This window comes from Mustela nivalis (genome assembly GCF_964662115.1).
Source record: "Mustela nivalis genome assembly, chromosome: 8".
Taxonomy (NCBI): Eukaryota; Metazoa; Chordata; class Mammalia; order Carnivora; family Mustelidae; genus Mustela; species Mustela nivalis.
Genome location: NC_139027.1, coordinates 87,508,398 through 87,533,443, shown reverse-complemented (window position 1 = coordinate 87,533,443; position 25,046 = coordinate 87,508,398). Strand labels below are relative to the sequence as shown.

Genomic DNA, 25,046 nt, shown 5'->3' with positions numbered 1-25,046 from the left:
CCTTCAGCTCAGGTCATGATCCCAGGGTCCTGGGATCGAGCCCTGCATCAGGCTCTCTGCTCAGCAGGGAGCCTGCTTCCTCCTCTCTCTGCCTGCCTCTCTGCCTACTTGTGATCTCTGTCAAATAAATATTTTTAAATCTTAAAAAAAAAATAAAAAAAATAAATGCTTATGGTAAACACATTCTTCTATCACAGCTTACATAACCATCTCACAAAATTTACTTACTAGGTTTCTGTCCAAGTTATGCATGTCCATATTTTTTAATCAAATTTTACCCATATTTGAGAACATCTTATTACAGATTTCCAGAAATAGCAGAGTAAAAAAGATCAAAGTCTTCAAAGCGGTCTTCCAGTTACTAAGTCACAGCAATACAGACTGCCACCCACAATGCATCAACATTATCTATTTCACCTCACCAAAACTGTATAAATCTTATTTTTCAGCTATCAAATTAACTATTTCATTTTGACTTCAATTCTACAGATTTATTCATATTTTTAATATATATCAGGACACACCTCCATGCGAAATACAACTATCTCAGTGAAATGCCAACGGCACCCAAAACCAGAAAAAGCTTACCTGAAATGCTATGAGATAGCACAATGTAGCCAGCTCAGAGACAGCTCGCCATTGCACTTCACTATGCTGACCCATCTTCAGAAGCAGAGAACCAGCATGCATGTAGAAATGTCCTTTTACTTCTAAGAAGGTAGTTGAGAGTTCATCATTTCCACCCACACAAGATTTCACAGACTGAAGAGCACTATCAAAACTGCAATATTGAATTATTAAACAGGTATTAAAACTATTGCATTGCAAATAATGAGTTAATTAAAACACAGGAATTTACTCCAAACTTCATCTTCCACATTCAAACTAATAATCTTTATTCTCTACTTCATCAATTATGAATCATCTAGTGTTTATTTTTATTCCACATACTTCTTATACTTCAAGCTTAAACTCTAGAAGGTCTTATTCCAGTTACTTCAGACTCTTCACAATCACAAAAAAGATACAAATCAAGATTACAGACTATGGTGAATTCCTCATAACTGACCACAATAAAACTGGAAAACTAAAATATTTTCCAGTTTCTTCTTGATCATATGGTTTCATTATTTAATTTGAAGTTGGAATTTCTCCAATTAGACAAGTCATTTTCAAATTATAAGTAAATAACTAATAAGATATTAAGGTTATCAATAACATAACTGTTCTTCTTACTATATAGATAACTACAGGCCTAAATTGTATTCCTATTATTTGTAAATGTACTAACTAATGCTTCTAAATCCAAATGGAACTCAGAATCTTCATTTTGTAAGAAAACCAACATTTAATAGAAATGGGAAGCATGATTTCTAAGTAGGTTTATAGGAGGTGGGTTGCAGGAACTCCTAGAGTTTCTCAAGACCCCTTCAGGGTATCCATGAAGTTTAAATTACTTTTATAGTACTCCTAAGAAATTGTCTTTTCCACCCTCACTTGCTCAGGTGACCAAAAATGTTTGTGTATGTAAGTTATACAAAAGAAAATATCCTAAATATTTTCTAAAATAATCTGAAAGTTAAAATCATTCTAGATACTACCCTTACCTTACCATCGTATGACACTTAAGAAAATTCTTCAAGAAAACTATCCTATCCCCTAACATCAGATGGAGAACAAGAATTACTTTTCAAACAAATGGACAGTCCAAACCAGGGACTGACAAACTATTTCTATAGGGCCACATACTAATCTGGCTATGCAAGCATACAATCTGTGACAGCGTATACAATCTGTGACAGCTACTCAACTCCACTATCGTAGTATATGAGCTGCTAAAGATAATACATAACAAGAGGCACAGCTGTGTTCCAATGAAAATGTATTTACAAAATCGGGCAATGAGCTGTATCTGGCCTACAAGACCTAGTCAACCCCTGCTCTAAACTAACACTGTTATACAAATCCAAGTGATGTTTTTGTTCAATGAAATTTATTTTAATAAAGTAGAGATATGGTCCTCAAAATCAAAATGTAGGAAAACAGAAAAACCATACATTGTATTTTAGTTATCTTGTTTCTAAGCTAAAACAACAAGAGTTCTCTGAAATACTAGTGATGCTAACTGCTTCTACTACAACATCTGACAGATATAAGTCTATTTTGATTTTCACACAAGATTATATCGTTTTTGAAATAAAATATGAAACAGCAGTTAGAACATTTTCAGGACTGACTCTTTATTAAGCATGCCAAAACTGGATACGGGAGTATAATAATTTAATCAAGTCTGAATGATAACACAGTTTTCTAAAAATCAAAGTCATACAAAACCAATTCTAATATCCCCACAGAAGAAATAAGATTCCAAGTGGTTTATTGTATTAACTATTACCCCTGGGTATGTTAGAGAAATAGCAATGCAGTAAAGATGTTTACACTGATGAACTGAATCACTACAAAAAAGAAAATCTATGATTGACACTGAAATACTTTCCTTAAGTCAACATACCTTTCCAATAATTCTCTACTTTCTTGCACATCTCTAGTGGAGAGTGTAAGATGCATAAGGTTAGCATAGGCCAGAAGTAAATCTTTATTAGTAGTTTGCCAGTTACTTTTATCAGACTCCAAACACTGTAAAGATTCCAGATATTCCTATTTTGTAGAAAAAAACACTCAATTATAAAACTTTACCAAGCACTACCAAATTAATTTTATGCCTATAAACTCCTTTGCCTATCCCTATACTTGTAAGACTAAATTAATTTTTTATCAGCCTATGAAAACACCAAAAATACGTACCTTAATTCTATTTATCTCTCTAATCTACCCATCATAAAGTTGAAAACATCCTAGTAAAAGGTTTATTTCACAGCTGCTATACACAAATGAAAGAAATTTAAGTTTTAGAGAGCAGTGCTTAAATACAAAGTGATATATATTAACTGTCAACACAGAAGTGTAGAGACCCAAATGTTTTTACCTACCTTAAGGGTCTGTACAACACATGAATTCCATTCTAAACTTGAACGCAGAGCTATGTTTTTCTCTGCCTCATGGCAGTGGCCCACAGCATCCTTCAATCTTTTATTTGAGCGATACAGTTCTACTAGTCGGATGTTCACATAGACATCATCAGGTCTTGCATAAAGTTCTGACTGAATCAAGTCAAAAAGTTTATTCCATCCATCTTCACCTTTGCAATCTAAAAGCTGTTCCTATTGAAAGAGCATCATTAATTTAGAGAAAGACCAGTCAGTCCAAGTTTAAGCACATCATGCTTCCTATGAGCACAATTCCACCATGTCTAGCTTTAGTAAATTATCACCAGAAGTACCATCCTATATAACCCAAATCTCATGGGAGAGAGCAGCTCCTAGCCCAGAAACTAAACCTCAAGAAATTTATGTGGAGAGAAACATCCGAGATGACAGTAGCAACAGCTGCCCATACACACCTCACAGACTGCAAGGACTATTGCCCCACATCCCTGTACACCCCAGCCACCACCACAAGCCTAGCCTCCCCAGTCAACTCTCATGACCACAGTCCTTATCTCCAAACTGTTCTGCACCTCCCTAAATCTGACTCAATCCCCTACCTCCTCTGCTCTCACTGTAAAGCTTCTCCTGTTTTGCTATCTTCTCAGAGTCTTCACCATCTAGCCTTAAATAAATGGAGTATTATCTCAAGATACTCCAACCCCCATTACTTCCCTGCCATGGTGGCCTTTTCTCTGCTAGCCTATATACAAGTAGAGGAAGTGGGTTTAGTAAACTGCTCACCTTCAAATCATCTCCCCACACACACACCTGCTTATAATCCTGTCTTCCAAAGGATATGCTATCCAGCTCTTTCATTCACTACTCCTCATGAGCAACTGGAAATACTCCATTCCTAACAGTTCTCACTTGCTAATACAACTGGAATAGATACAAAAATAGCCTGGCTACTCAGTTCGTTAATTACCGTATCTTCATGGCTTTGCTCTATACTCTAGTGTCAGCCATCCATTTAGCACTGACTTGGGTCTTCAAAATCTGTATTTTGGTCATACCATTTAGATCACTATACCTCTCTTATTCTTTCACCTCACTGGGGGCACATGTGCCCTCGCAGCCACGTATCTTTGTCTCTACATGGAAGGAAAGCTTCTGTCAATACACTGGTTATCACTAGGTTTTAAATTTTCCATAAAACACATATTTTCCTTCACTGTCAAGCTAAAATGTCCTAATTCTTAATATCCATAATTACTGCTTGCTTACAGATTACCTCAATTAATTCCCTCTACCTTTCCTTAGAAAAACCCTACCAACTGCTTTCTCTGTGCCTATCTATACATTAACTGTTGAGCAATAGGGGGTGGGACATTTGGGAATCTAGGGAGATCACAACCAGTCTAACTGACTAACTTTCATAATCTCAAGTCTCCAAACTGGTAATGCCTAAAACAAAATCATATGTGACCTCTAATAGATTCAAATTCTCGATTCCTGAAAAGGTTACTTCATACTCCTCAACTTTCTTCACATTTCCCACACTTTCCTTCAACCAACACTTTCAACATATGACAATTCACCCTTCACTGAGAAAACTGAAGCTATCATTCCATTTTCCTTGCCAACTGTACTCACCTTTTCACTGTTCCCTCCACATAGCAAAGACCAAGCTCCCCATTGTGCTGTTTCATTGCCCTCTCCCTTCACCAATCTCTCTCCTTCTTACACATCAGTTCCATAAACTTACACTTGGCCTTTCTAGATCTCAAAAAAAAAAAAAACAAAACCCTAGACTTCACTTATGTGTAAGTTTAAAAATTTGTGGGGTGCCTGGGGGGCTCAGTTGGTTGAGCATCTGACTCTTGGTTTCAGATCAGATCAAGATCTCAAGAGTTGTGAAATCAAAGTCCATGACAGGCTCCATGCTCAGCAAAGGGTCTGCTGGAGAGTCTCTCCCTCTTCCTCTGCCCTTACCCCACTCATGCACTCACACTTTCTCTAAAATAAATAAATAAAACTTTTTAAAAAATTTTGTAAGTAGGGCGCCTGGGTGGCTCAGTGGGTTAAGCTGCTGCCTTCGGCTCAGGTCGTGATCTCAGGGTCCTGGGATCGAGTCCCACATCAGGCTCTCTGCTCAGCAGGGAGCCTGCTTCCCACCCCCCCTCTCTGCCTGCTTCTCTATCTACTTGTGATTTCTCTCTGTCAAAAAAAAAAAAAAAATTTGTAAGTAAAAGATCAACACCCTCATGGGTGCTTTTCAAAAACTCTTATATCCAAGAGAAAAAGCCCTTTCACCAATAATTTCATTCATTAAAGCAAATACCAAATAAATATTTACCTTAAGTAAGCCTAAAATTTTAGGAGAAATAGAATTACTCTGCTAAACAGTTGTAAGTCTCATGATTTCAATTTCAAAAAATGGGGGAAGACCTAATATAAGGAAGGTTTGGCTTTAGACAACAGTGTATTTTTGTAAGTTCATATGTAAGTAATCTCTACACCTAAAATGGGGTTCAAACTCACAACCCCAAGAATCAAGAGTTGCAGGCTCCAAATGATCCAGCTAGGCACCCCTAGACACCATTGTCTTTTTCTTTTTAACATTTTTTTTTAAAGATTTTATTTATTTGAATGAGTGAGAGAGAGAGATCATAAGAAGGCAGAGAGGCAGGCAGAAGTGGGGGGGAAGCAGGCTCCCTGCTGAACAGAGCCCAATGTGGGGCTCAATCCCAGGACCCTGAAATCATGACCAGAGCCACCCAGGTGCCCCAATACCAGTGTCTTTAAAGTTACTAAAGAGGGGAACCTGGGTGGCTCAGTCAGTTAAGCTCTGCCTTCAGCTCAGGTCATGATCCTTGAGTCCTAAGATCCAGCCCGGAATCCAGCTCCCTGCTGATTAGCTACTCCCCACCCTCTGAGACTCCCCCTCTGCTCATGCTCTCTCTCTCAAATAAATGAAATCTTTAAAAATAAATAAATAATGAAGTTACTAGAGAAAATCAACATCTTCCAGAAGCAGCTATTTTACAGTACAAGAAAAATAAACTCCTATCAATATATATGTTCCTTAACATCACTGTCATCAAATAAATTGGACTATCAAGACCAATAAGGAAATTATGTTTGAGGCTAACACAACAGTAAAGAAACCTACACACTTAAACTTAACATTTTAGATTAATATCTAAAACCCAGCTGCTTAATTATAGAAATAAGAAAACTTGATGTAACTGGTATTTAATCTCTAGGGTTTTTAAAAATATTTCAGATTTTGGGTGCCTGGGTGGCTCAGTGGGTTAAGCCGCTGCCTTCGGCTCGGGTCATGATCTCAGGGTCCTGGGATCGAGTCCCGCATCGGGCTCTCTGCTCAGCAGGGAGCTTGCTTCCCTTCCTCTCTCTGCCTGCCTCTCTGTCTACTTGTGATCTCTCTCTCTGTCAAATAAATAAATAAATAATCTTTAAAAAAAAATATTTCAGATTTTAAAATCTGCGAACATTTGTTCATAGGAGATTTATAATGGAAAAAAACTGGGAACAACCAAAATATCCATCAAAAGTAAATAGTTAAACTGTGGAATACATCCATACACAAAATACTACTCAGCAATAAAAGGAACAAACTACTGACACACCCAACTTGGACTGATCTCAGGGGCATTATGCTGAATGAAAAAAAGCTAACCTCAAAAAGCCACATACTGCATGATTCCACTTATATAACATTTTGAAATTATAAAATTATAAATATGGAGAACAAATTAGTAGTTCCTAGAAGTTAACAATGATGGGAAGAGGGGGCTCCTGGGTGGCGCAGTGGGTTAAGCCTCTGCCTTCGGCTCAGGTCATGATCTCAGGGTCCTGGGATTGAGCCCTACATCGGGCTCTCCACATCGGGGAAGCCCCCTCTCTCTGCCTGCCTTTCTGCCTACTTGTGATCTCTGTTGTCCAATAAATAAATAAAATCTTTGGGAAAAAAAAAAGGAATGATGGGAAGAAGGGGGTGGGTAGGACTATAAAAGAGGTAGCATGAGGGAGATATCTGTGATGATGAAACAGCTTTGTACTTTAACTGCAGTGGTGGTTACACCAATCTATACATGGTAAAATGAAAAATTACACACACATTGTATCAATGTCAAATTCCTGATTTTGATACTGTACTACAGTTACATAACAAGTAGCCGCTGGGGAAAGCTAGGTGACAGATACACAGAACCTCTCTGTAAGATCTTTCCAACTTCTTGTGAAAAATATAATTATTTCAAAATAAATTCTACTGATGGCTCAGTAAGTTAAATGTCTGACTTCAGCGGAGGTCGTGGTCTCAGGGTCCTGAGATCAAACCCTAAGTCAGGATCTGCACTTAGCAGGAATCTGCTTGTCCCTCTCCCTCTGCCCCTCACCCCCCATTCATGCTCACTCTATCTCAAATAAAATCTAAAATAAAGTAAAATGAAATAAATTCTAACATGTATATGTATATGCCTATATACATTACATATACAAAAATATATAATAAGGGTGGGGAAGCCATTAAAAACAATATACAGCTGACCCTTGAACATAGGTTTGAAATGTACAATTCTGTTTACATGTGGATTTTTTTCAACAAATACAGTACTCTAAATATATTTTCTCATAATTTTTTAATTTTTTTCTCCTCATAATTTTAACATGTTCTTTTCTCTAAAGTTTTAAATGTAAGAATACAGTATATAATATAACAGCATACAAAATAAGGGTTAAATGACTATTCATGTTATCAGTAAGGCTTCCAGTCAACAATAGACTATTAATGAAGTTTTTGGGGAGTCAAAACGTCTATGCAGGAGCTCCTGGCACTCAGTCCAGAGTATGTGACTCTTGATCTTGGGATTTTGAGTTTGAGCCCCACATTCAGTGTAGAGATTACTTAAAAAAATAAAATCTTTTAAAAAAAATTATAGGGAGGGGCACCTGGGTGGCTCAGTGGGTTAAGCCTCTGCCCCACTCTCTGCCTACCTTTCTGCCTACTTGCGATCTCTCTCTGTCAAACAAAATCTCTTTAAAAAAATTATATGGCTATTTTCAACTGCACAAGGAGTCGCGGCACCTAGCTCCACATCATTCAATGGTCAACTACACACTTAAAATTCTGTTAACAAATTTGGAAAGACTTTCTACAAAAGAGTTACTTAGGCAAACTATATTTTACTCAGTAAAAAATAACCATTAGAATTGGTCATTGGTCAATACATTAGTAAAAACTACCTATTATTTTTAGTAATTCTCTATAACATACTGGAGAAACTGTTATCTTTTGCTTGAAAACTTCACTGTTCCCTAACACAATCCTTTCCATTTTTTTCCTTAAAGATTTTATTTTTAAGTAATCTCTACACCCAATGTGGGACTCAAACTCACAACCTCAAAATCTAGAGTAACATACTCTACAACTGAGCCAGCGAGGCGCCCCAGACTCTACTTTTAGATGACAGTTCTTAAAAACCTGTGTAATAACCCTAAATTCTCATCCCTTTCACACAATGAAGCAAAAATTTTGTATCAGTCAGAGCTCAATTTAAATCCTAACCCTACCATCTAGCTATAAAAATATAAAATCCCTATATTAATCATTTCATAAGGGTAAATGATGCCATTTATAAAACATAATAGTGCCTAATAAAGCAGCATATACTCAGAAAGGTTTTGAAGAAAAAAATTTTGTTCTGCAATTTCTTATAGATATAATTAACATATAACATTGTATTATTTAAGGTGTACCACAATTTAAGGCATATATATAGTGACATAATTTCCACAATAAGGTTACATCTATCACTTCACGTGGTTATAAATTATTCTTTTCTGGATGTACCTGGGAGGCTGCCTTCAACTCAGGTCATGATCCCAGAGTCCTGGGATCAAGCCCTAAGTCAGGTTCCCTGCTTGGCAAGGACTCTGCTTGTCCCTCTGCCTCTGCCCCTCCCCCCAGCTTGTGAGTCAGCGCGCTCTCTCTGTCTGAAATAGATAAAATCTTTATTTTTTTAAAAAAATATTTTATTTATTTGACAGAGATCACAAGTAGGCGAGGCAGGCGGAGAGAGAGAGAGAGAGAGAGAGAGAGAGTGGGGGAAAGCAGGCTCCCCCCTGAGCAGTGAGCCCAATGCGAGGTCGATCAAAGGACCTGACCTGAACTGAAAGCAGAGGCCTTAACCCACCAAGCCACCCAGGCTCCCCCAAGTAAATAAAATCTTTAAAAAAATAATTATTTTTCTTGTGATGAGAACTTTTAAGATCTACCTGCTCTCTTCACAGCTTTCAAATATACAATACAGTATGGTTAACCATAGTCACTATACTATACATATCCACAGAATTTATACACAGAAGTCTGTACCTTTTTACCACCTTCACCCATTTCCCACCAAGTCTCACACAAACTGGGATTTAAATTCCAAATATTAGAAATGGCAGAGTCTTGAGTTTTCTCCAACAGTTTTTACTATGTTTTGTTCTGTTTTTACCTTTAGTTTATAAATTGCAGGACTTCCTGGGAAAAGTTTGGCTGCTCTTTCAACCCAGTATTTTGCTCTTCCATCAGTAACATCATTTTTGCAAAGCAACTCTGCAATCTTCAAAACAAGATCTTTTTGTGTTGGGTTTAATTCCACTGAACGCTGCCACCAGAAAAGAAATAATAAGTTAGGATTCCTAAAGTACCTACGCTCACATATAAAAGTTAAAAATTCATCACTGTCCTCCTTAAAAATTTTTCCCAATGACAACATGGTATTTCAAAGTTGTTTAAGTCAAACTTAAAGTGTACTGGAATTTTTTGCAGATGAATTAAATAAAAATTATGTTTTTATCAGGTAAGTGCTCCCAAAAAAGAAAGAAAACCACACTCATAAGAACAGCATTTCTGGGTGTTAATCCTCTTTTACAAGTGCTAACTTAATAATTAAATTACAGTGTACTTTGAGCCAAATAACTTAAGATCTATTCTAATCTGTGTTAATAGTATTATCATACCAATGCTTATTTTCATAACATCTATAAAATATATTTGAATTATTTACTATACAAATTACTCTGGGTATCATGTGTTTGACTGTATAAAGGCTATATTTTAATCTTAAATGCTTTACCTTGTAACATTCAACAGCTTTGTCTATATTTTCCTCCACTTCATGAAGAAGACCAAGAAATCTGTGAGCTTTGGGATCTCTTTCTTGCACATTAATATATGCAGTTATATATCTGTTTAAAAATAATAATACAAAAATAATCTTCAAATTATAACATTCAGATCTATATTTAATTCCAACCTGAAAAGTACATCTTAAACCAAAGCAAACACTAAACCAATCCACAGTTATTCTCATTATTGACTACCACTATTTACTTAAACTAGAATATGCTAAAAACTCAAAAGTATCCATAAAAAGAATAAACACATACATACAAAATTAACATATACTTATTTTACCATTAAATACTACATTTACAAAATGGTTTTTTCTAATGCTACCCATACATAAGGAATGAACTCATAAATTGCTTTTCCCCAATTATATTTCAATAAAGCACTAAAAAGTTTTACAGAGAAATTAGAAAAAGATTATAGTAAATATTTACCTTTTCTTATTGTACTATTCACCTTTTAAACAAGAAAGTAATATCTAATAATAGTACTGTTCCCAGCTAAAACAGAGCAGAGGAAAAATTACTAAATAAACTAACAAACGTAGGTAATATCCATTTCTTAATTCAAGTTAACAGCTAAAAAATAAGCATCTTCTGGGCTCAATAAATATTATATATAAATATGTACATAAACAATAAGTATATCTATATATACACCAAAAACCAAAACTGGAGGAAAAAGGGTCACATTAAAAAGGAACAAGGTTGACAGTCCCATTGCTGCTAGTTAAATAAAGGTGTTATTATTTTCCTTACCTATCAGCATTTTCATCTTCCCATAAATGTCTTTAACCTATCTGCTCACCTCCCTCCTAATTTCCTGCTTTAAGGTACTCTAAATCAGGAATTAGATCACTGAACTTCTTGGCCTTAGGAGGTGAGACAAAGCCTCAGACTGTTACCTACTGAGTCAAAGATCTTTTACACAAGCTATTCTCCTCTCCAGAAATCACAGTTTCATTTTGTATTCATTGGTATTTTTCCAGCTGATTAAAGTACCAGATATCTAACCAGGAAGAAATTTAAAACAGCATGGCTCTCTTTTGTTCCTTAGAAGTGTTTTAAGCCTAATGATTTCTTGCCCTAAGTATAAATAAGCGGCATACATGCAGAAAATACTCATTCTAGGCTCATTCCATGGAATTAAGGCTAGTCCTTTGTATCAGTCTGGAGTGATATAATAACTGATTTCCAGGACATACATAGGAAGAACTGCTAAAACAGAAAACATATTATTTTCACCAATTTCAAATAAGAATACCCAGGTGGAGGTGGGGAATGACTTTAGAAAACTAAAGCATGTTTATAGTTTGGTACTTACTTTTTAGCAAGATCATATTCTTTAACTTCATAGTACAGCTTTGCAAAATAGAATCCTTTCATTGACTTCTAAAAAAAAATTAAGAGTTCTTTTAATTTTTCATATTTTAAATTTTGTAAAGTATTCATAGAACTAAAAATCTACGCTAGTAAGGTTAGTATTAACATACTTGATTCTTGTTCACCTAAAAGGTATGGAAAAAAAAAACTGCCTGCAAAAATGGACATATATCACATGGAGCACCTGGGTGGCTCAGAGGTCAGGCCTCTGCCTTCAGCTCAGGTCATGACCTCAGGGTCTTGAGATCGAGCCCCACACCGGGCACTCTGCTCAGCAGGGAGCCTGCTTCCTCCTTCTCTCTGCCTGCCTCTCTGCCTATTTGTGATCTCTGTTTGTCAAATAAATAAATAAAATCTTTTAAAAAAATGCACATGTATCATAAAAATCATGATTCCATGTTTTAAAATGCCCATCATTAAACAAAAAATAAATTTAAGAACAGCAGGAAAAAATAACATAAGAAATTAAGAATTTATGAGGGAAGAGTAAAGATGGCGAAGAAGTAGCAGGCTGAGACTACTTCGGGTAGCAGGAGATCAGCTAGATAGCTTATCTAAAGACTGCTAACACCTACAAATCCAACAGGAGATCAAAGAGAAGAAGAACAGCAATTCTAGAAACAGAAAATGAACCACTTTCTGAAATTTTAACTAATATATATATATTTTTTCATTTTATATTTATTTATTCGTGTTTTTTTTTTAATTGTTTTTTTTTTTTTTTCTGAACCTCTTTTTATCCCCTTTCTCCCTCCATGATTCGAGATCTTTTCTGATTTGGTTAAAGGGTATTTCCCTGGGGTCTTTGCCACCCTTTTAGTATTTTACTTGCCCCCTCATATACTCTTATCTGGACAAAATGACAAGGCGGAAAAATTCACCACAAAAAAAGAACAAGAGGCAGTACTGAAGGCTGGGGACCTAATCAATATAGACATTGGTAATATATCAGATCTAGAGTTCAGAATGATGACTCTCAAGGTTCTAGCCAGGCTCAAAAAAAGCATGGAAGATATTAGAGAAACCCTCTCGGAAGATATAAAAGCCCTTTCTGGAGAAATAAAGGAACTGAAATCTAACCAAGATGAAATCAAAAAAGCTATTAATGAGGTGCAATTAAAAATGGAAGCTCTCACTGCTCGGATAAATAAGGCAGAAGAAAGATTTAGTGACATAGAAGACCAAAGAACAGAGAATAAAGAAGCTGTGCAAAAGAGGGACAAACAGCTACTGGACCACGAGGGAAGAATTCGAGAGATAAGTGACACCATAAACGAAACAACATTAGAATAAATGGGAATTCAGAAGAAGAAGAAAGAGCGAAGGGAGCAGAAGGTATATTGGAGAGAATTATTATAGAGAAACTCCCTAATATGGCAAAGGGAACAAGCATCAAAATCCAGGAGGTGCAGAGAACCTCCCTCAAATTCAACAAGAATAGGTGCACACCCCGTCAGCTAATAGTAAAATTTACAAGTCTTAGTGACAAAGAGAAAATCCTGAAAGCAGCCCAGGAAAAGAAGTCTGTAACATACAATGGTAAAAATATTAGATTGGCAGCAGACTTCTTCACAGAGAAAAGGCAGGCCAGAAAGATCTGGCATGATATATTCAGAGCACAAAACGAGAAAAACACACAGCCAAGAATACTATACCCAGCTAGGCTATCATTGAAAATAGAAGGAGAGATTAAAAGCTTCCAGGACAAAACAAAAACTGAAAGAATTTGCAAACACCAAACCAGCTCTACAGGAAATATTGAAAGGGGTCCTCTAAGAGAGCCTAAAAGTAGTAGATCAGAAAGGAACACAGACAATATACAGTAACAGTCACCTTACATGGCAATACAATGGCACTAAATTCATATCTCTCAATAGTTACCCTGAATGTTAATGGGCTAAATGCCCCAATCAAAAGACACAGGGTACCAGAATGGATAAAAGAACAAAACCCATCTATATGTTGCCTACAAGAAACTCATTTTAGACCCGAAGACACCTCCAGATTTAAAGTGAGGGGGTTGAAAACAATTTACCATGCTAATGGACATCAGAAGAAAGCAGGGGTGGCAATCCTTATATCAGATCAATTAGATTTACAGCCAAAGACTATAATAAGAGATCAGGAAGGACACTTTATCATACTCAAAGGGTCTGTCCAACAAGACGCAACAATTTTAAATATCTATGGCCCTAAGGTGGGAGCAGCCAACTATACAAACCAATTAATAACAAAATCAAAGAAACACATCAAAAATAATGCAATAATAGTAGGGTACTTTAACACTCCCCTCACTGAAATGGACAGATCATCCAAGCAAAAGATCAACAAGGAAATAAAGGCCTTAAAGGACACACTGGACCAGATGGGCATCACAGATATCTTCAGAACATTTCATCCCAAAGCAACAGAATACACATTCTTCTCTAGTGCACATAGAACATTCCCAGAATAGATCACATCCTCGGTCCTAAATCAGGTCTCAACCGGTATCAAAAGACTGGGATCATTCCCTGCATATTTTCAGACCACAATGCTCTAAAGCTAGAACTCAATCACAAGAGAAAATTTGGAAGGAGACTAAACAGCATCCTTCTAAAGAATGAATAGGTCAACCAGGATATTAAAGAAGAATTGAAAAAATGCATGGAAACAAATGGTAATGAAAACACAACGGTTCAAAATCTGTGGGACACAGCAAAGGCAGTCCTGAGAGAAAAATATATAGCAGTACAAGCCTTTCTCAAGAAAGGTCTCAAGTACACAACCTAAGCCTACACCTAAAGGAGCTGGAGAATGACAAAGAAAGCCTAAACCCAGCAGGAGAAGAGAAATCATAGAGATCAGAGCAGAAATCAACGAAATAGAAACCAAAAAGAACAAGAAAACAAATCAACGAAACTAGAAGCTGGTTCTTTGAAAGAATTAATAAGATTGATAAACTCCTGGCCAGACTTATCAAAAAGAAAAGAGAAAGGACCCAAATAAGTAAAATCATGAATGAAAGAAGAGAGATCACAACTAACACCAAAGAAATACAGACAATTATAAGAACATACTATGAGCAACTCTACACCAACAAATGTGACAATCTGGAAGAAATGGATGCATTCCTAGAGACATATAAACTACCACAACTGAACCAGGGAGAAACAGAAAACCTGAACAGACCCATAACCAGTAGGAGATTCAAACAGTCATCAAAAATCCACAAACAAAAGCCCAGGGCCAGACGGCTTCCCAAGGGAATTCTACCAAACATTTAAGAACTAAGTCCTATTCTCCTGAAACTATTCCAAAAAATAGAAATGGAAGGAAAACTTCCAAACTCTTTTTATGAGGCGAGCATCACCTTGATCCCCAAACTAGACAAGGATCCCATCAAAAAAGAGAACTACAGACCAATATCCTTGAAGAACACAGATGCGAATATTCTCACCAAAATACTCATCAATAGGATTCAACAGTACATTAAAAGGACTATTCACCACAACCAAGTGGGATTTACTCCAGGGCTGCAAGGCTGCAAAAGGAAATTAAACGCATCCAAATCGGCAAAGAAGAAGTCAAACCATCACTCTTCGCAGATGATATGATACTATATGAGGAAAACCCAAAGACTCCACTCCAAAACTGCTAGAACTTATAGAGGAATTCAGTGAAGTGTCAGGATATAAAATGAAATGCAAAGAAATCAGTTGCATTTCTCTACACCAACAACAAGACAGAAGAAAGAAATTAAGAAGTCAATCCCATTTACAATTGCACCCAAAACTATAAGATACCTAGGAATAAACCTAACCAATGAGGCTAAGAATCTATACTCAGAAAACTATAAGGTACTGATGAAAGAAATTGAGGAAGACACAAAGAAATGGAAAAATGTTGCATGCTCATGGATTGGAAGAATAAATATTGTGAAAATGTCTATGCTACTTAAAGCAATCTACACATTTACCGCAATTCCTATCAAAATACCATCCACTTTTTTCAAAGAAATGGAACAAATAATCCTAAAATTTATATGGAACCAGAAAAGACCTCAAATAGCCAAAGGGATATTGAAAAAAAAAGTTGGTGGCATCACAATTCAGACTTCAAGCTCTATTACAAAGCTGTCATCATCAAGACAGCATGGTACTGGCACAAAAACAAACACAGATCAATGGAACAGAATAGAGAGCCCAGAAATAGACCCTCAACTCTATGGTCAACTAATTGTCAACAAAGCAGGAAAGAATGTCCAATGGAAAAAAGACAGCCTCTTCAATAAATGGTGCTGGGAAAATTGGACAGCCACATGCAGAAAAATGAAATTGGACCATTTCCTTACACCACACACGAAAATAGACTCAAAATAGATGAAGGACCTCAATGTGCGAAAGGAATCCATCAAAATCCTTAAGAACACAGGCAGCAACCTCTTCGACCTCAGCCACAGCAACATCTTCCTAGGAACATTGCCAAAGGCAAGGGAAGCAAGGGCAAAAATGAATTATTGGGATTTTATCAAGATCAAAAGCTTTTGCACAGCAAAGGAAACAGTTAACAAAACCAAAAGACAACTGACAGAATAGGAGAAGACATTTGCAAACGACTATCAGATAAAGGGCTAGTGTCCAAAATCTATAAAGAACTTAGCAAACTCAACACCCAAAGAACAAATAATCCAATCAAGAAGTGGGCAGAAGACATGAACAGACATTTCTGCAAAGAAGACATCCAGATGGCCAACAGACACATGAAAAAGTGCTCCATATCACTCGGCATCAGGGAAATACAAATCAAAACCACAATGAGATATCACCTCACACCAGTCAGAATGGCTAAAATTAACAAGTCAGAAAATGACAGATGCTGGCGAGGATGCGGAGAAAGGGGAACCCTCCTACACTGTTGGTGGGAATGCAAGCTGGTGCAACCATTCTGGAAAACAGCATGGAGGTTCCTCAAAATGTTGAAAATAGAACTACCCTATGACCCAGCAATTGCACTACTGGGTATTTACCCTAAAGATACAAACGTAGTGATCCGAAGGGGCACATGCACCCAAATGTTTATAGCAGCAATGTCTACAATAGCCAAACTATGGAAAGAACCTAGATGTCCATGAACAGACGAATGGATAAAGAAGATGTGGTATATATACACAATGGAATACTATGCAACCATCAAAAGAAATGAAACCTTGCCATTTGTGACAACGTGGATGGAACTAGAGGGTATCATGCTTAGCGAAATAAGTCAATCAAAGAAAGACAACTATCATATGATCTTCCTAATATGAGGAAGTGGAGATGCAACATGGGGGGTTGGAGGGTTGGAAAAGAATAAATGAAACAAGATGGGAGTGGGAGGGAAACAAACCATAAGTGACCCTTAATCTCACAAAACAAACTGAGGGTTGCTAGCGGGAGGGGGGTTGGGAGAAGGGGGTGGGGTTATGGACATTGGGGAGGGTATGTGTGAGTGCTATGAAGTGTGTAAACCTGGCAATTCACAAACCTGTACCCCTGGGGATAGAAATATATGTTTGTTTATTTATTATTTAAATAAATTAAATTTATTAAATTTATTTATTTAATTAAATTATTTAAGTATATATTATTATTTAAAAATTTAAAAAATAAAGAAATTAAGAATTTATAACAGCAAGAAAGCTGAAAAAAGATGTGGTGCCACTCTCTCACTTTACAGATAACTAAACAGAAACCTGCTTTCTTAGGGAAGGCAAGGTATACTAAAATCTTCTCTTGCCATATTCAAGTCTTTATGGGGAAAAATAAGGAAGTACTTCTAACCCATTAAGGCATGGAGGACTCCCCAGTCCAGGTACTGTTTGTTGTTCTCTCTACAGATCAGTGTTTTACACTCAAGGAATTAAAAAGGTAGAAATAAAAGTTGAATACTTCCAGTAATAAACCAAGTCCACACCCTGGCTCTTTTATTTCCGAAAGTTCGAAGTTTAAGATCCTGGGACACACCAGATTCTATCATACACACATGATAAGGGTACACAGCCATCAAACATAATTTCTGAAAATTATACAAGGACACCGGAAAAAAGCAATATATTAATTGAAAAAAGAAGTCTACAAAGCAGTATGTTTTCATTTATTCATTTGATTTCTTTAAAAATGCAGATTTAAGGGCGCCTGGGTGGCTCAGTGGGTTAAGCTGCTGCCTTCGGCTCAGGTCATGATCTCAGGGTCCTGGGATCGAGTCCCGCATCGGGCTCTCTGCTCAGCGGGGAGCCTGCTTCCCTCTCTCTCTCTCTCTGCCTGCCTCTCCATCTACTTGTGATTTCTCTCTGTCAAATAAATAAAATTAAAAAAAAAAAATGCAGATTTAAGATTTGTTTGTTGTGCCTGCTATCATTCACCAGGCACTGGGGCACCAGTAGGACACACAAAAAAATCTCTTCAAGAGGCCTGCATTTTAGGAGAGATGACAAGCAAACCATTACCATAATATAGGAGCAGAGAAGAGTGCTATTTTATAGTATTTCATCAATTATTTCCAGTACACCATATTTCGACAAAGCTAGAATCACTATATATCTCACAAATCACAGGAATCCTAACACTGCTGCCTGTTCAGTTGGCAGTGTTTCTTCTTTCTTAGCTGGTAATGTTGGTGGGACACAATGGCATCATACAGAACATCAAATGTTCTATAAAATAAGAGTCGTCGGGAAACGTCTTACTAAGGGGATATTTGATCAGATACCTAATAAGGTGAAGAAGTGGTTATCTAGGGTAGACTAGACAGCAGATGGACTGTTTGCCCACTGTTAACTATGTTTCAATTTTTCCTTTTTAATCAAACCTACAGAAAACACTCTTAATCACACTCATCTTCTTAAAATATTCTTCTCAATGACTTCAAAGACACCATGCTCTCTAGTTTAACTTCCACCTTAGTGGCCATTCCTTCTCACGCTCTTCCTCACACTGACTTCCCCACAAAGCAGTCCTAAAACCTCTTCTCTTTCAGATCTCCTCTGTGTCAAATACTGAATCTCACCTATGACTACTGGTAGTATATTGACTCTCAAATATGTATCTTTGGTTCTCACTTTTCCTAAGCTCTAAACTTATGTGCAAAATATCACCAAAATCTGTCAGTTCTACCTTCTACATTACCTCAATCCACCCATTTTTTTACATCTCTGTTGCTATTACCAAAGTTCAAGTCTGCTATGATTTCCCTCTAGGACTTCTGAAAAGGCTAATTCCTTCCTGCTTCCCTCTATGTATTTTTCCTCCCATCCAATTCATTCACCAAAGGGGTATCATTTCAAACATAAGACAAACCATGTTACGCTTTTGCTTAAAATTTAAAATCCTTCTATGGCTTCCATTATGCTTTGAAAAATACCCAAATTTCTCACCAAAGGCTAGCATGACATGGACTTTACTTCACCTAGTCCTTGCATACTATAGGTTAGCCAGTGACTAAAACCAGAATGCATCTCTACAATTGGGGCAGCCCTGGGGAATCTGTTTTAAACAGGCCAACAGCCGGTATTGATATGATATGATTTCTTTTTTTTTTTTAAGACTTTATTTATTTATTTGACAGAGAGAGATTACAAGTAGACAGAGAGGCAGGCAGAGAGAGAGAGAGAGAGGGAAGCACACTTCCTGCTGAACAGAGAGCCTGATGTGGGACTTGATCCCAGGACCCTGAGATCATGACCTGAGCCGAAGGCAGCGGCTTAACACACTGAGCCACCCAGGCGCCCCGATATGATATGACTTCTATCCATCACTTTCAATATCAGAGTGAGAAATTCAATGAATGTACATAAATGAAATAGAAACTATGGTTCCCTTAAACAAACGCCTCATCATCTAGAGACACATGTGAATGAACGATTAAGATTCTCACTATCCTAGTGAAACCACAACTAAGGGGAAATGAGCTTGAGAATCACCTGACCAAAACAAAACAGAAATCCCTACTAAGCAAGACTCTAGTCTGGCACAGTGAAACAATTAAGTATCAATTAAATGGAAGGTTCCCCATCCCCCACACCTGCCTCTCACCTCCCCTTACATCTTGGGGAGGCAGGGTTGGGTCCAGCATATCTGTTAAAAACGTAACACGGGTATTCTAAGTCAAGTGAGTAGAGAAAAATTCCAGGGAAGCAAAAGGGGAAAAAAAAATCTACATTTTCAGTAGGAATACAGACCCAGAAAAGTGGGGTCTCCCAATCCTTCTGATTTTAAATTTTGAGCAGATGTCAGAAAAGGTACCATACTGACTTTGGGCACTCAAATCCTCAGAAACCTCACTTTTTGGTCCTTGATGTCACTTCATCCTATCTTTGTGAAGCAGAATTCACCTATCACTGGATTTGTTCACTCACGAATGGCTAGGTTTACTTAACTTAGATCTTCACCCCACATGAGCTGGGTTTAGACCTTCATGAGACTAGCCGGTTTTACTCTGATAATGGATTGTCTCCATAATAATCCTGCTCAGTACAAGAGAAACCACAGTTCAAACACTGACTGCCTGCATGAGTTTGTGTGATGAACAATTAACTCAAAGCTAACATCAAGGCAGGACAATGCAGAAGGAAAGTGGTATTTCAGATAGTTCTGAATAGCATTCTCCTGCTATCATACTAAAGTATGCCTGCTTCATTATTTCTCACAAAATCCTGTTAATTTCCTTCACTGAATTTATACAGTTCATAAGTATTTTTGTTTGTATAGCTATCTCTCCCTCAAAACTGTAAGGCTCAAGGTGCCTGGGTGACTCAGTGGGTTAAAGCCTCTGCCTTCGTCTCGGGTCATGATCCCAGGGTTCTGGGATCGAGCCCCACATCGGGCTCCCTGCTGAGTAGAGAGCCTGCTTCCCCTCCTCTCCGTGTCTGCCTCTCTGCCTGCTTGTGATCTCCATCCGTCAAATAAATTAATAAATAAATAAAATTCTTTAAAAAAAAAAAAAACTGTAAGGCTCCACTGAAGTAAGACCCTGTGGTTTGCCCACCACCATGCAACCAGGAACATTAACTGGCAGATGTTACATATTCACTATTTATTGAAATACACATAAATTTGTGTACCATTATTTCCTAATAAATTCCTAAAAACTGAATAACTAGTTCAAAGAATATAACTAGTTCAAAGAATATAAATATCTGAACCATTTACTATATTGCCAGTAGAGTTTATAGCATAGTTTATAGTTTATATGCCAATATGGTTTATAGCCATACAGTTTATAACAATCTACTTCTCCACTCAGTATTTGAATGCCCCAGAGTACATACTCCTCAAAATTAATTAATTTTTCCCATTTCTTCAATCACTGCCAACTTGGTAAGCAGAAGAGGTACCACTAAGTCAACCTAGCATTTCTCTGATTGCTAAGACCAATTTTTAATATTCACACTGAAATATTTAGAGTATAAATTCTCTACTAATATACTATGGCCATTCCCAAATTTCAAAGAGCAAAGAAAAGATTCTCTTGCTAATTTTTAAGGGTTCTTAACCATACAGACATCTGAGGGTTTTTTGGTTGTTGTTTTTTGAAGCCAAGAGTCAAGGGTCCAACCAAGTGCACCACCCAGAAGCCCCTCAGAGCTTTCTGCAGCTTTCCCAAATTGTCATTTATCTGTGTTTATGTGTTTGTGAAATAAAGCTTCAATTTTTATGCAGTAAAAACTATCTTTACTGGTTCTTCTTTTTTTTCTTTTTCAGATTATATGGTAAAAAAGGTCTTTCTCATTTGAGTTGAAAACTCATCTGTGTTTTCTTTCAGTTTCTCTAAAATTACTTTTAAGTCAAACCTGTTTTGGTAAATAATGAAGGCAAGAGCACTATTTTTTAAAAATAAATGATTAAACCCAAAAAATCATTAAACAAAATGTCAATTGTTCAAGCAACATCTATTGTATAATCCATATTTTCTCCCATTGTTTTGGAATGTCACTGCAATGTCACATAAATCTATGTTATGGCATCTTAACTTAAAACCCCTTTCTCCTACTATACTTCTTAGTTCTCATCAAAGAAGGTGTTAAATAAGCAGATATGTGGGGCGCCTGGGTGGCTCAGTGGGTTAAGGCCTCTGCCTTTGACTCAGGTCATGATCCCCGAGTTCTGGGATCGAGCCCCACCATCGGGCTCTCTGCTTAGCAGGGAGCCTGCTTCCTCCTCTTTCTCTCTCTACCTGCCTCTCTGCCTACTTGTGATCTCTCTGTCAAATAAATAAACAAAATCTTAAAAAAAAAAAAAGCAGATATGTTTTAAGTCATAAAAGCATACATGAAGATTACAAAAATTTAAAATTACAGAAAAGTATAAAGGTGACAAGACATATAAACACAAAAAAAATCTTTTGTTTGTATCTTACACTACTTCCTCTCTTTTTACCAATACTGCTCTCTTTTTACCAATACTGCTAAATAATTTTCACAAGCTCTGACTGACAAAGTGAGGGGAGACAGGGCAATAATGGGACACAGATGTGGACAGTTATTTAGGGCAAACAAGAGCATGAATGTGTTTTCAGGCTAAGAAAAAGAGCCAGTTGCTTCAGAAAACAGCCAGTTTTAATGAAAAGGGGGCAATAAGGGCTTAGGAAACTGAAAGGGGGTAACAAGAAAAGGGCTAACTTCAAGGGGAAGTACCTTGAAAAGGAAATTTACAGTTGACAGAAGAATGAATAGGGCCTGGTGGTTCACTGCCAACACTCTCAGTTTACCAATGATGAAGTAAGGTAGTTTGTTGAGTAAACATGTGAAGAATTTGAGGTGCCCAGTGAAATTCTAAAACAGAGACTGAAAAGAGTAAGTGATCAAGGACAGGTGCAAGGCCCAAAAATAAATGCTCACCTATACGGTCACATAATCTCCAACAAGGGTGCTAACAACACTCAATGGAGAAAAGACTGTTTTCAACAAATGGTGCTGGGAAAACTGGATAATCATATGCAAAAGAATAAAGCCAAACCCTTACTTTACACCATCTGCAAAAATGAACTCCAAACGAATTAAACACCTAAAACTAAGATCCAAAACTATAAAACTCCTAGAAAAAAACATAGGGGAATAACTATATGACATTTGATTAAGCAATGTATTTCTTGGGACTGACACCAAACACATGGGAAACCAAAGTAAATATAGACAAAAAGAAATAAATCAAACTTAAAATCTTTTGTATATCAAAGGACACAATCAATAGGGTAAAAAAGTCAACCTATAGAATGGGAGTAATATGTGCAAACCATACAGCTGATAAAAGATTAATATCTAGGATATACTAAAAAAAAAAAAAAAAAAAAACACACTCCTACAATTCAATAATAAAAAAATCAAATAACCCAACTAGAAAACAGGCAAAAGACTTTATAATAGACATTACTCCAAAAATGATATATGAATTCCTAAAAGCATATAAAGAGCTGCTGAACATCACCAATCAAGGAAATGGAAATCAAAATCACCATGGGAGGGGCGCCTGGGTGGCTCAGTGGGTTAAGCCTCTGCCTTGGGCTCAGGTCGTGATCTCAGGATCCTGGGACGGAGCCCGGCATTGGGCTCTCTGCTCAGTGGGGAGCCTGCTTCCCCCTCTCTCTCTTTGCCTGACTTTCTGCCTACTTGTGATCTCTCTCTCTCTGCCTGTCAAATAAATAAATAAAATTTTTTAAAAAAAATCACCATGGGATACCACTTTATATTCACTAGAATGGCTACTATGCAAAAAGGAAAAAAAAATGAAAATAACAAGTGTTGGTAGTGGTATGGAAAAATTGGAACCCTTGTGTATTGTTAGTAGAAATGTAAAATGGTGGGACACCTGGGAGGCTCAGTTGGTTGAGTAGCTGCCTTCGCCTCAGGTCATGATCCCAGCGTCCTGGGATCAAGTCCCACATCGGGCTCCTTGCTTGGCGTGGAGCCTGCTTCTCCCTCTGCCTCTGCCTGCCATTCTGTCTGCCTAGGCTCGCTCTCTCTCTGATAAATAAAATCTTTAAAAAAAAAAAAATGTAAAATGGTGCAACCATTATGGAAACAATATGGTAGTTCCTCACAAAAGTACAATTTAAACTACCATATAATCCAGCAATCCAACTTCTGGGTATATAACCAAAAAATGAACAAATGAATGTAAACAGAAAGATAAAAATTGTAAGCACAAAAAGAAATGCTGGAGACCAAAAACATCATAGAAATGAAGAAAGCCTTTGATGGGCTTACTAATACCCTGAAGATGGCTTAGGTAAGAATCTCCAAACTTAAGGCTATCTCAAAAAAATCTACAAAACTGAAAAGCAAAGAGAAAAAAAATAAAGACAAACAAAATATCCAAGAACTGTGGAATAACTACAAAAGGAATAACATCCATGAAATAAGACTAAAAAGAAAGAGAAAAGATGAAGGAACAGGAGAAATATCTGAAACAATAATTACTATGAAATTCCCCCAACTTAATGTTACACAAAAACCCACAAATCCAGAAAGCTCAGATCTAGCATGCTCAGAGAGCATCAAGCAGAATAAATGACAATAATAATATTAATATACTTACACATATCCTATTCAAACTACTGAAAATAAAAGACAAATGACTTAGAACCTGGAGAAAAAAAAAAAAAAAACCTCTCCTATGACAGGAGCAAAAGTAAAAAAATCACATTTGACTTCTCAAAAACCATGCAAGCAAAAGAGTGGAGTGAAATATTTAAAGTTGAGAGAAAAAAAGAGTTCAATACTCCATAAGAAATGGGAGAAATATTTTCTCACACAAAATTGAAGGAATTTGTTACCAGTACATCAGCCTTACAAAGATGTTGATAATTTAGAGAAAAAAAAAAATGATACAGATGAGAAATTCACATCTATGTAAAATATATATATATACATGAAGGTAAAATAAAAACAACTATTTTTCTTTCTCTTAACTGATCTAACATATATCAGTTTCTCAAAACAATACCAACACGTATTTCTATTATGTATGAGAAATGTATACAAAATTCCCATGTTTACATACATGCTCATGTATTTTATATAAAAGTAAAATATGTGATGGCAATGACACAAAGAAAAGGAAAATTTAAGATTACTTTATTATGAGGTGCTCACATTACCCATGAAGTACTATAGTATTATTTGAAAGTAGACCTGGATTAGTTGTAAATGTATACTGTAAACTCTAAGGCAACCACTAAACAAGTGAAAAAAAAAAAAAAGCATAACATGCTAAAAAAGGAGCAAAACTTGAGTCACAAAAAATTCTAAGTGAAAACCAGGGAAGGTTGGGGCGCCTGGGTGGCTCAGTGGGTTAAAGCCTCTGCCTTCGGCTCGGGTCATGGTCCCAGAGTCCTGGGACCGAGCCCCGCATCGGGCTCTCTGCTCAGCAGGGAGCCTGCTTCCTCCTCTCTCTCTCTGCCTGCCTCTCTGCCTACTTGTAATCTCTGCCTGTCAAATAAATAAATAAAATCTTTAAA

General features: G+C 36.8%; 1 protein-coding gene across 3 annotated transcripts in view; it reads right to left on the bottom strand.

Moving 5' to 3' along the window:
• Positions 1-25,046, bottom strand: part of LOC309871326 (E3 SUMO-protein ligase RanBP2) — an 84,141-nt gene that overhangs the window by 40,929 nt on the left and 18,166 nt on the right. For 2 of the 3 annotated variants that reach the window (XM_082744228.1, XM_082744229.1), the window contains exons 2-7: positions 11,515-11,582; positions 10,136-10,247; positions 9,512-9,664; positions 2,991-3,221; positions 2,513-2,658; positions 589-781 (exon numbers count right to left, since the gene is read on the bottom strand). In XM_082744228.1, coding sequence (XP_082600354.1) covers positions 589-781; positions 2,513-2,658; positions 2,991-3,221; positions 9,512-9,664; positions 10,136-10,247; positions 11,515-11,582 — 903 coding nt within the window. The remainder of the gene's footprint in view (positions 1-588; positions 782-2,512; positions 2,659-2,990; positions 3,222-9,511; positions 9,665-10,135; positions 10,248-11,514; positions 11,583-25,046) is intronic. The other variant, XM_082744230.1, reaches the window with a different exon arrangement.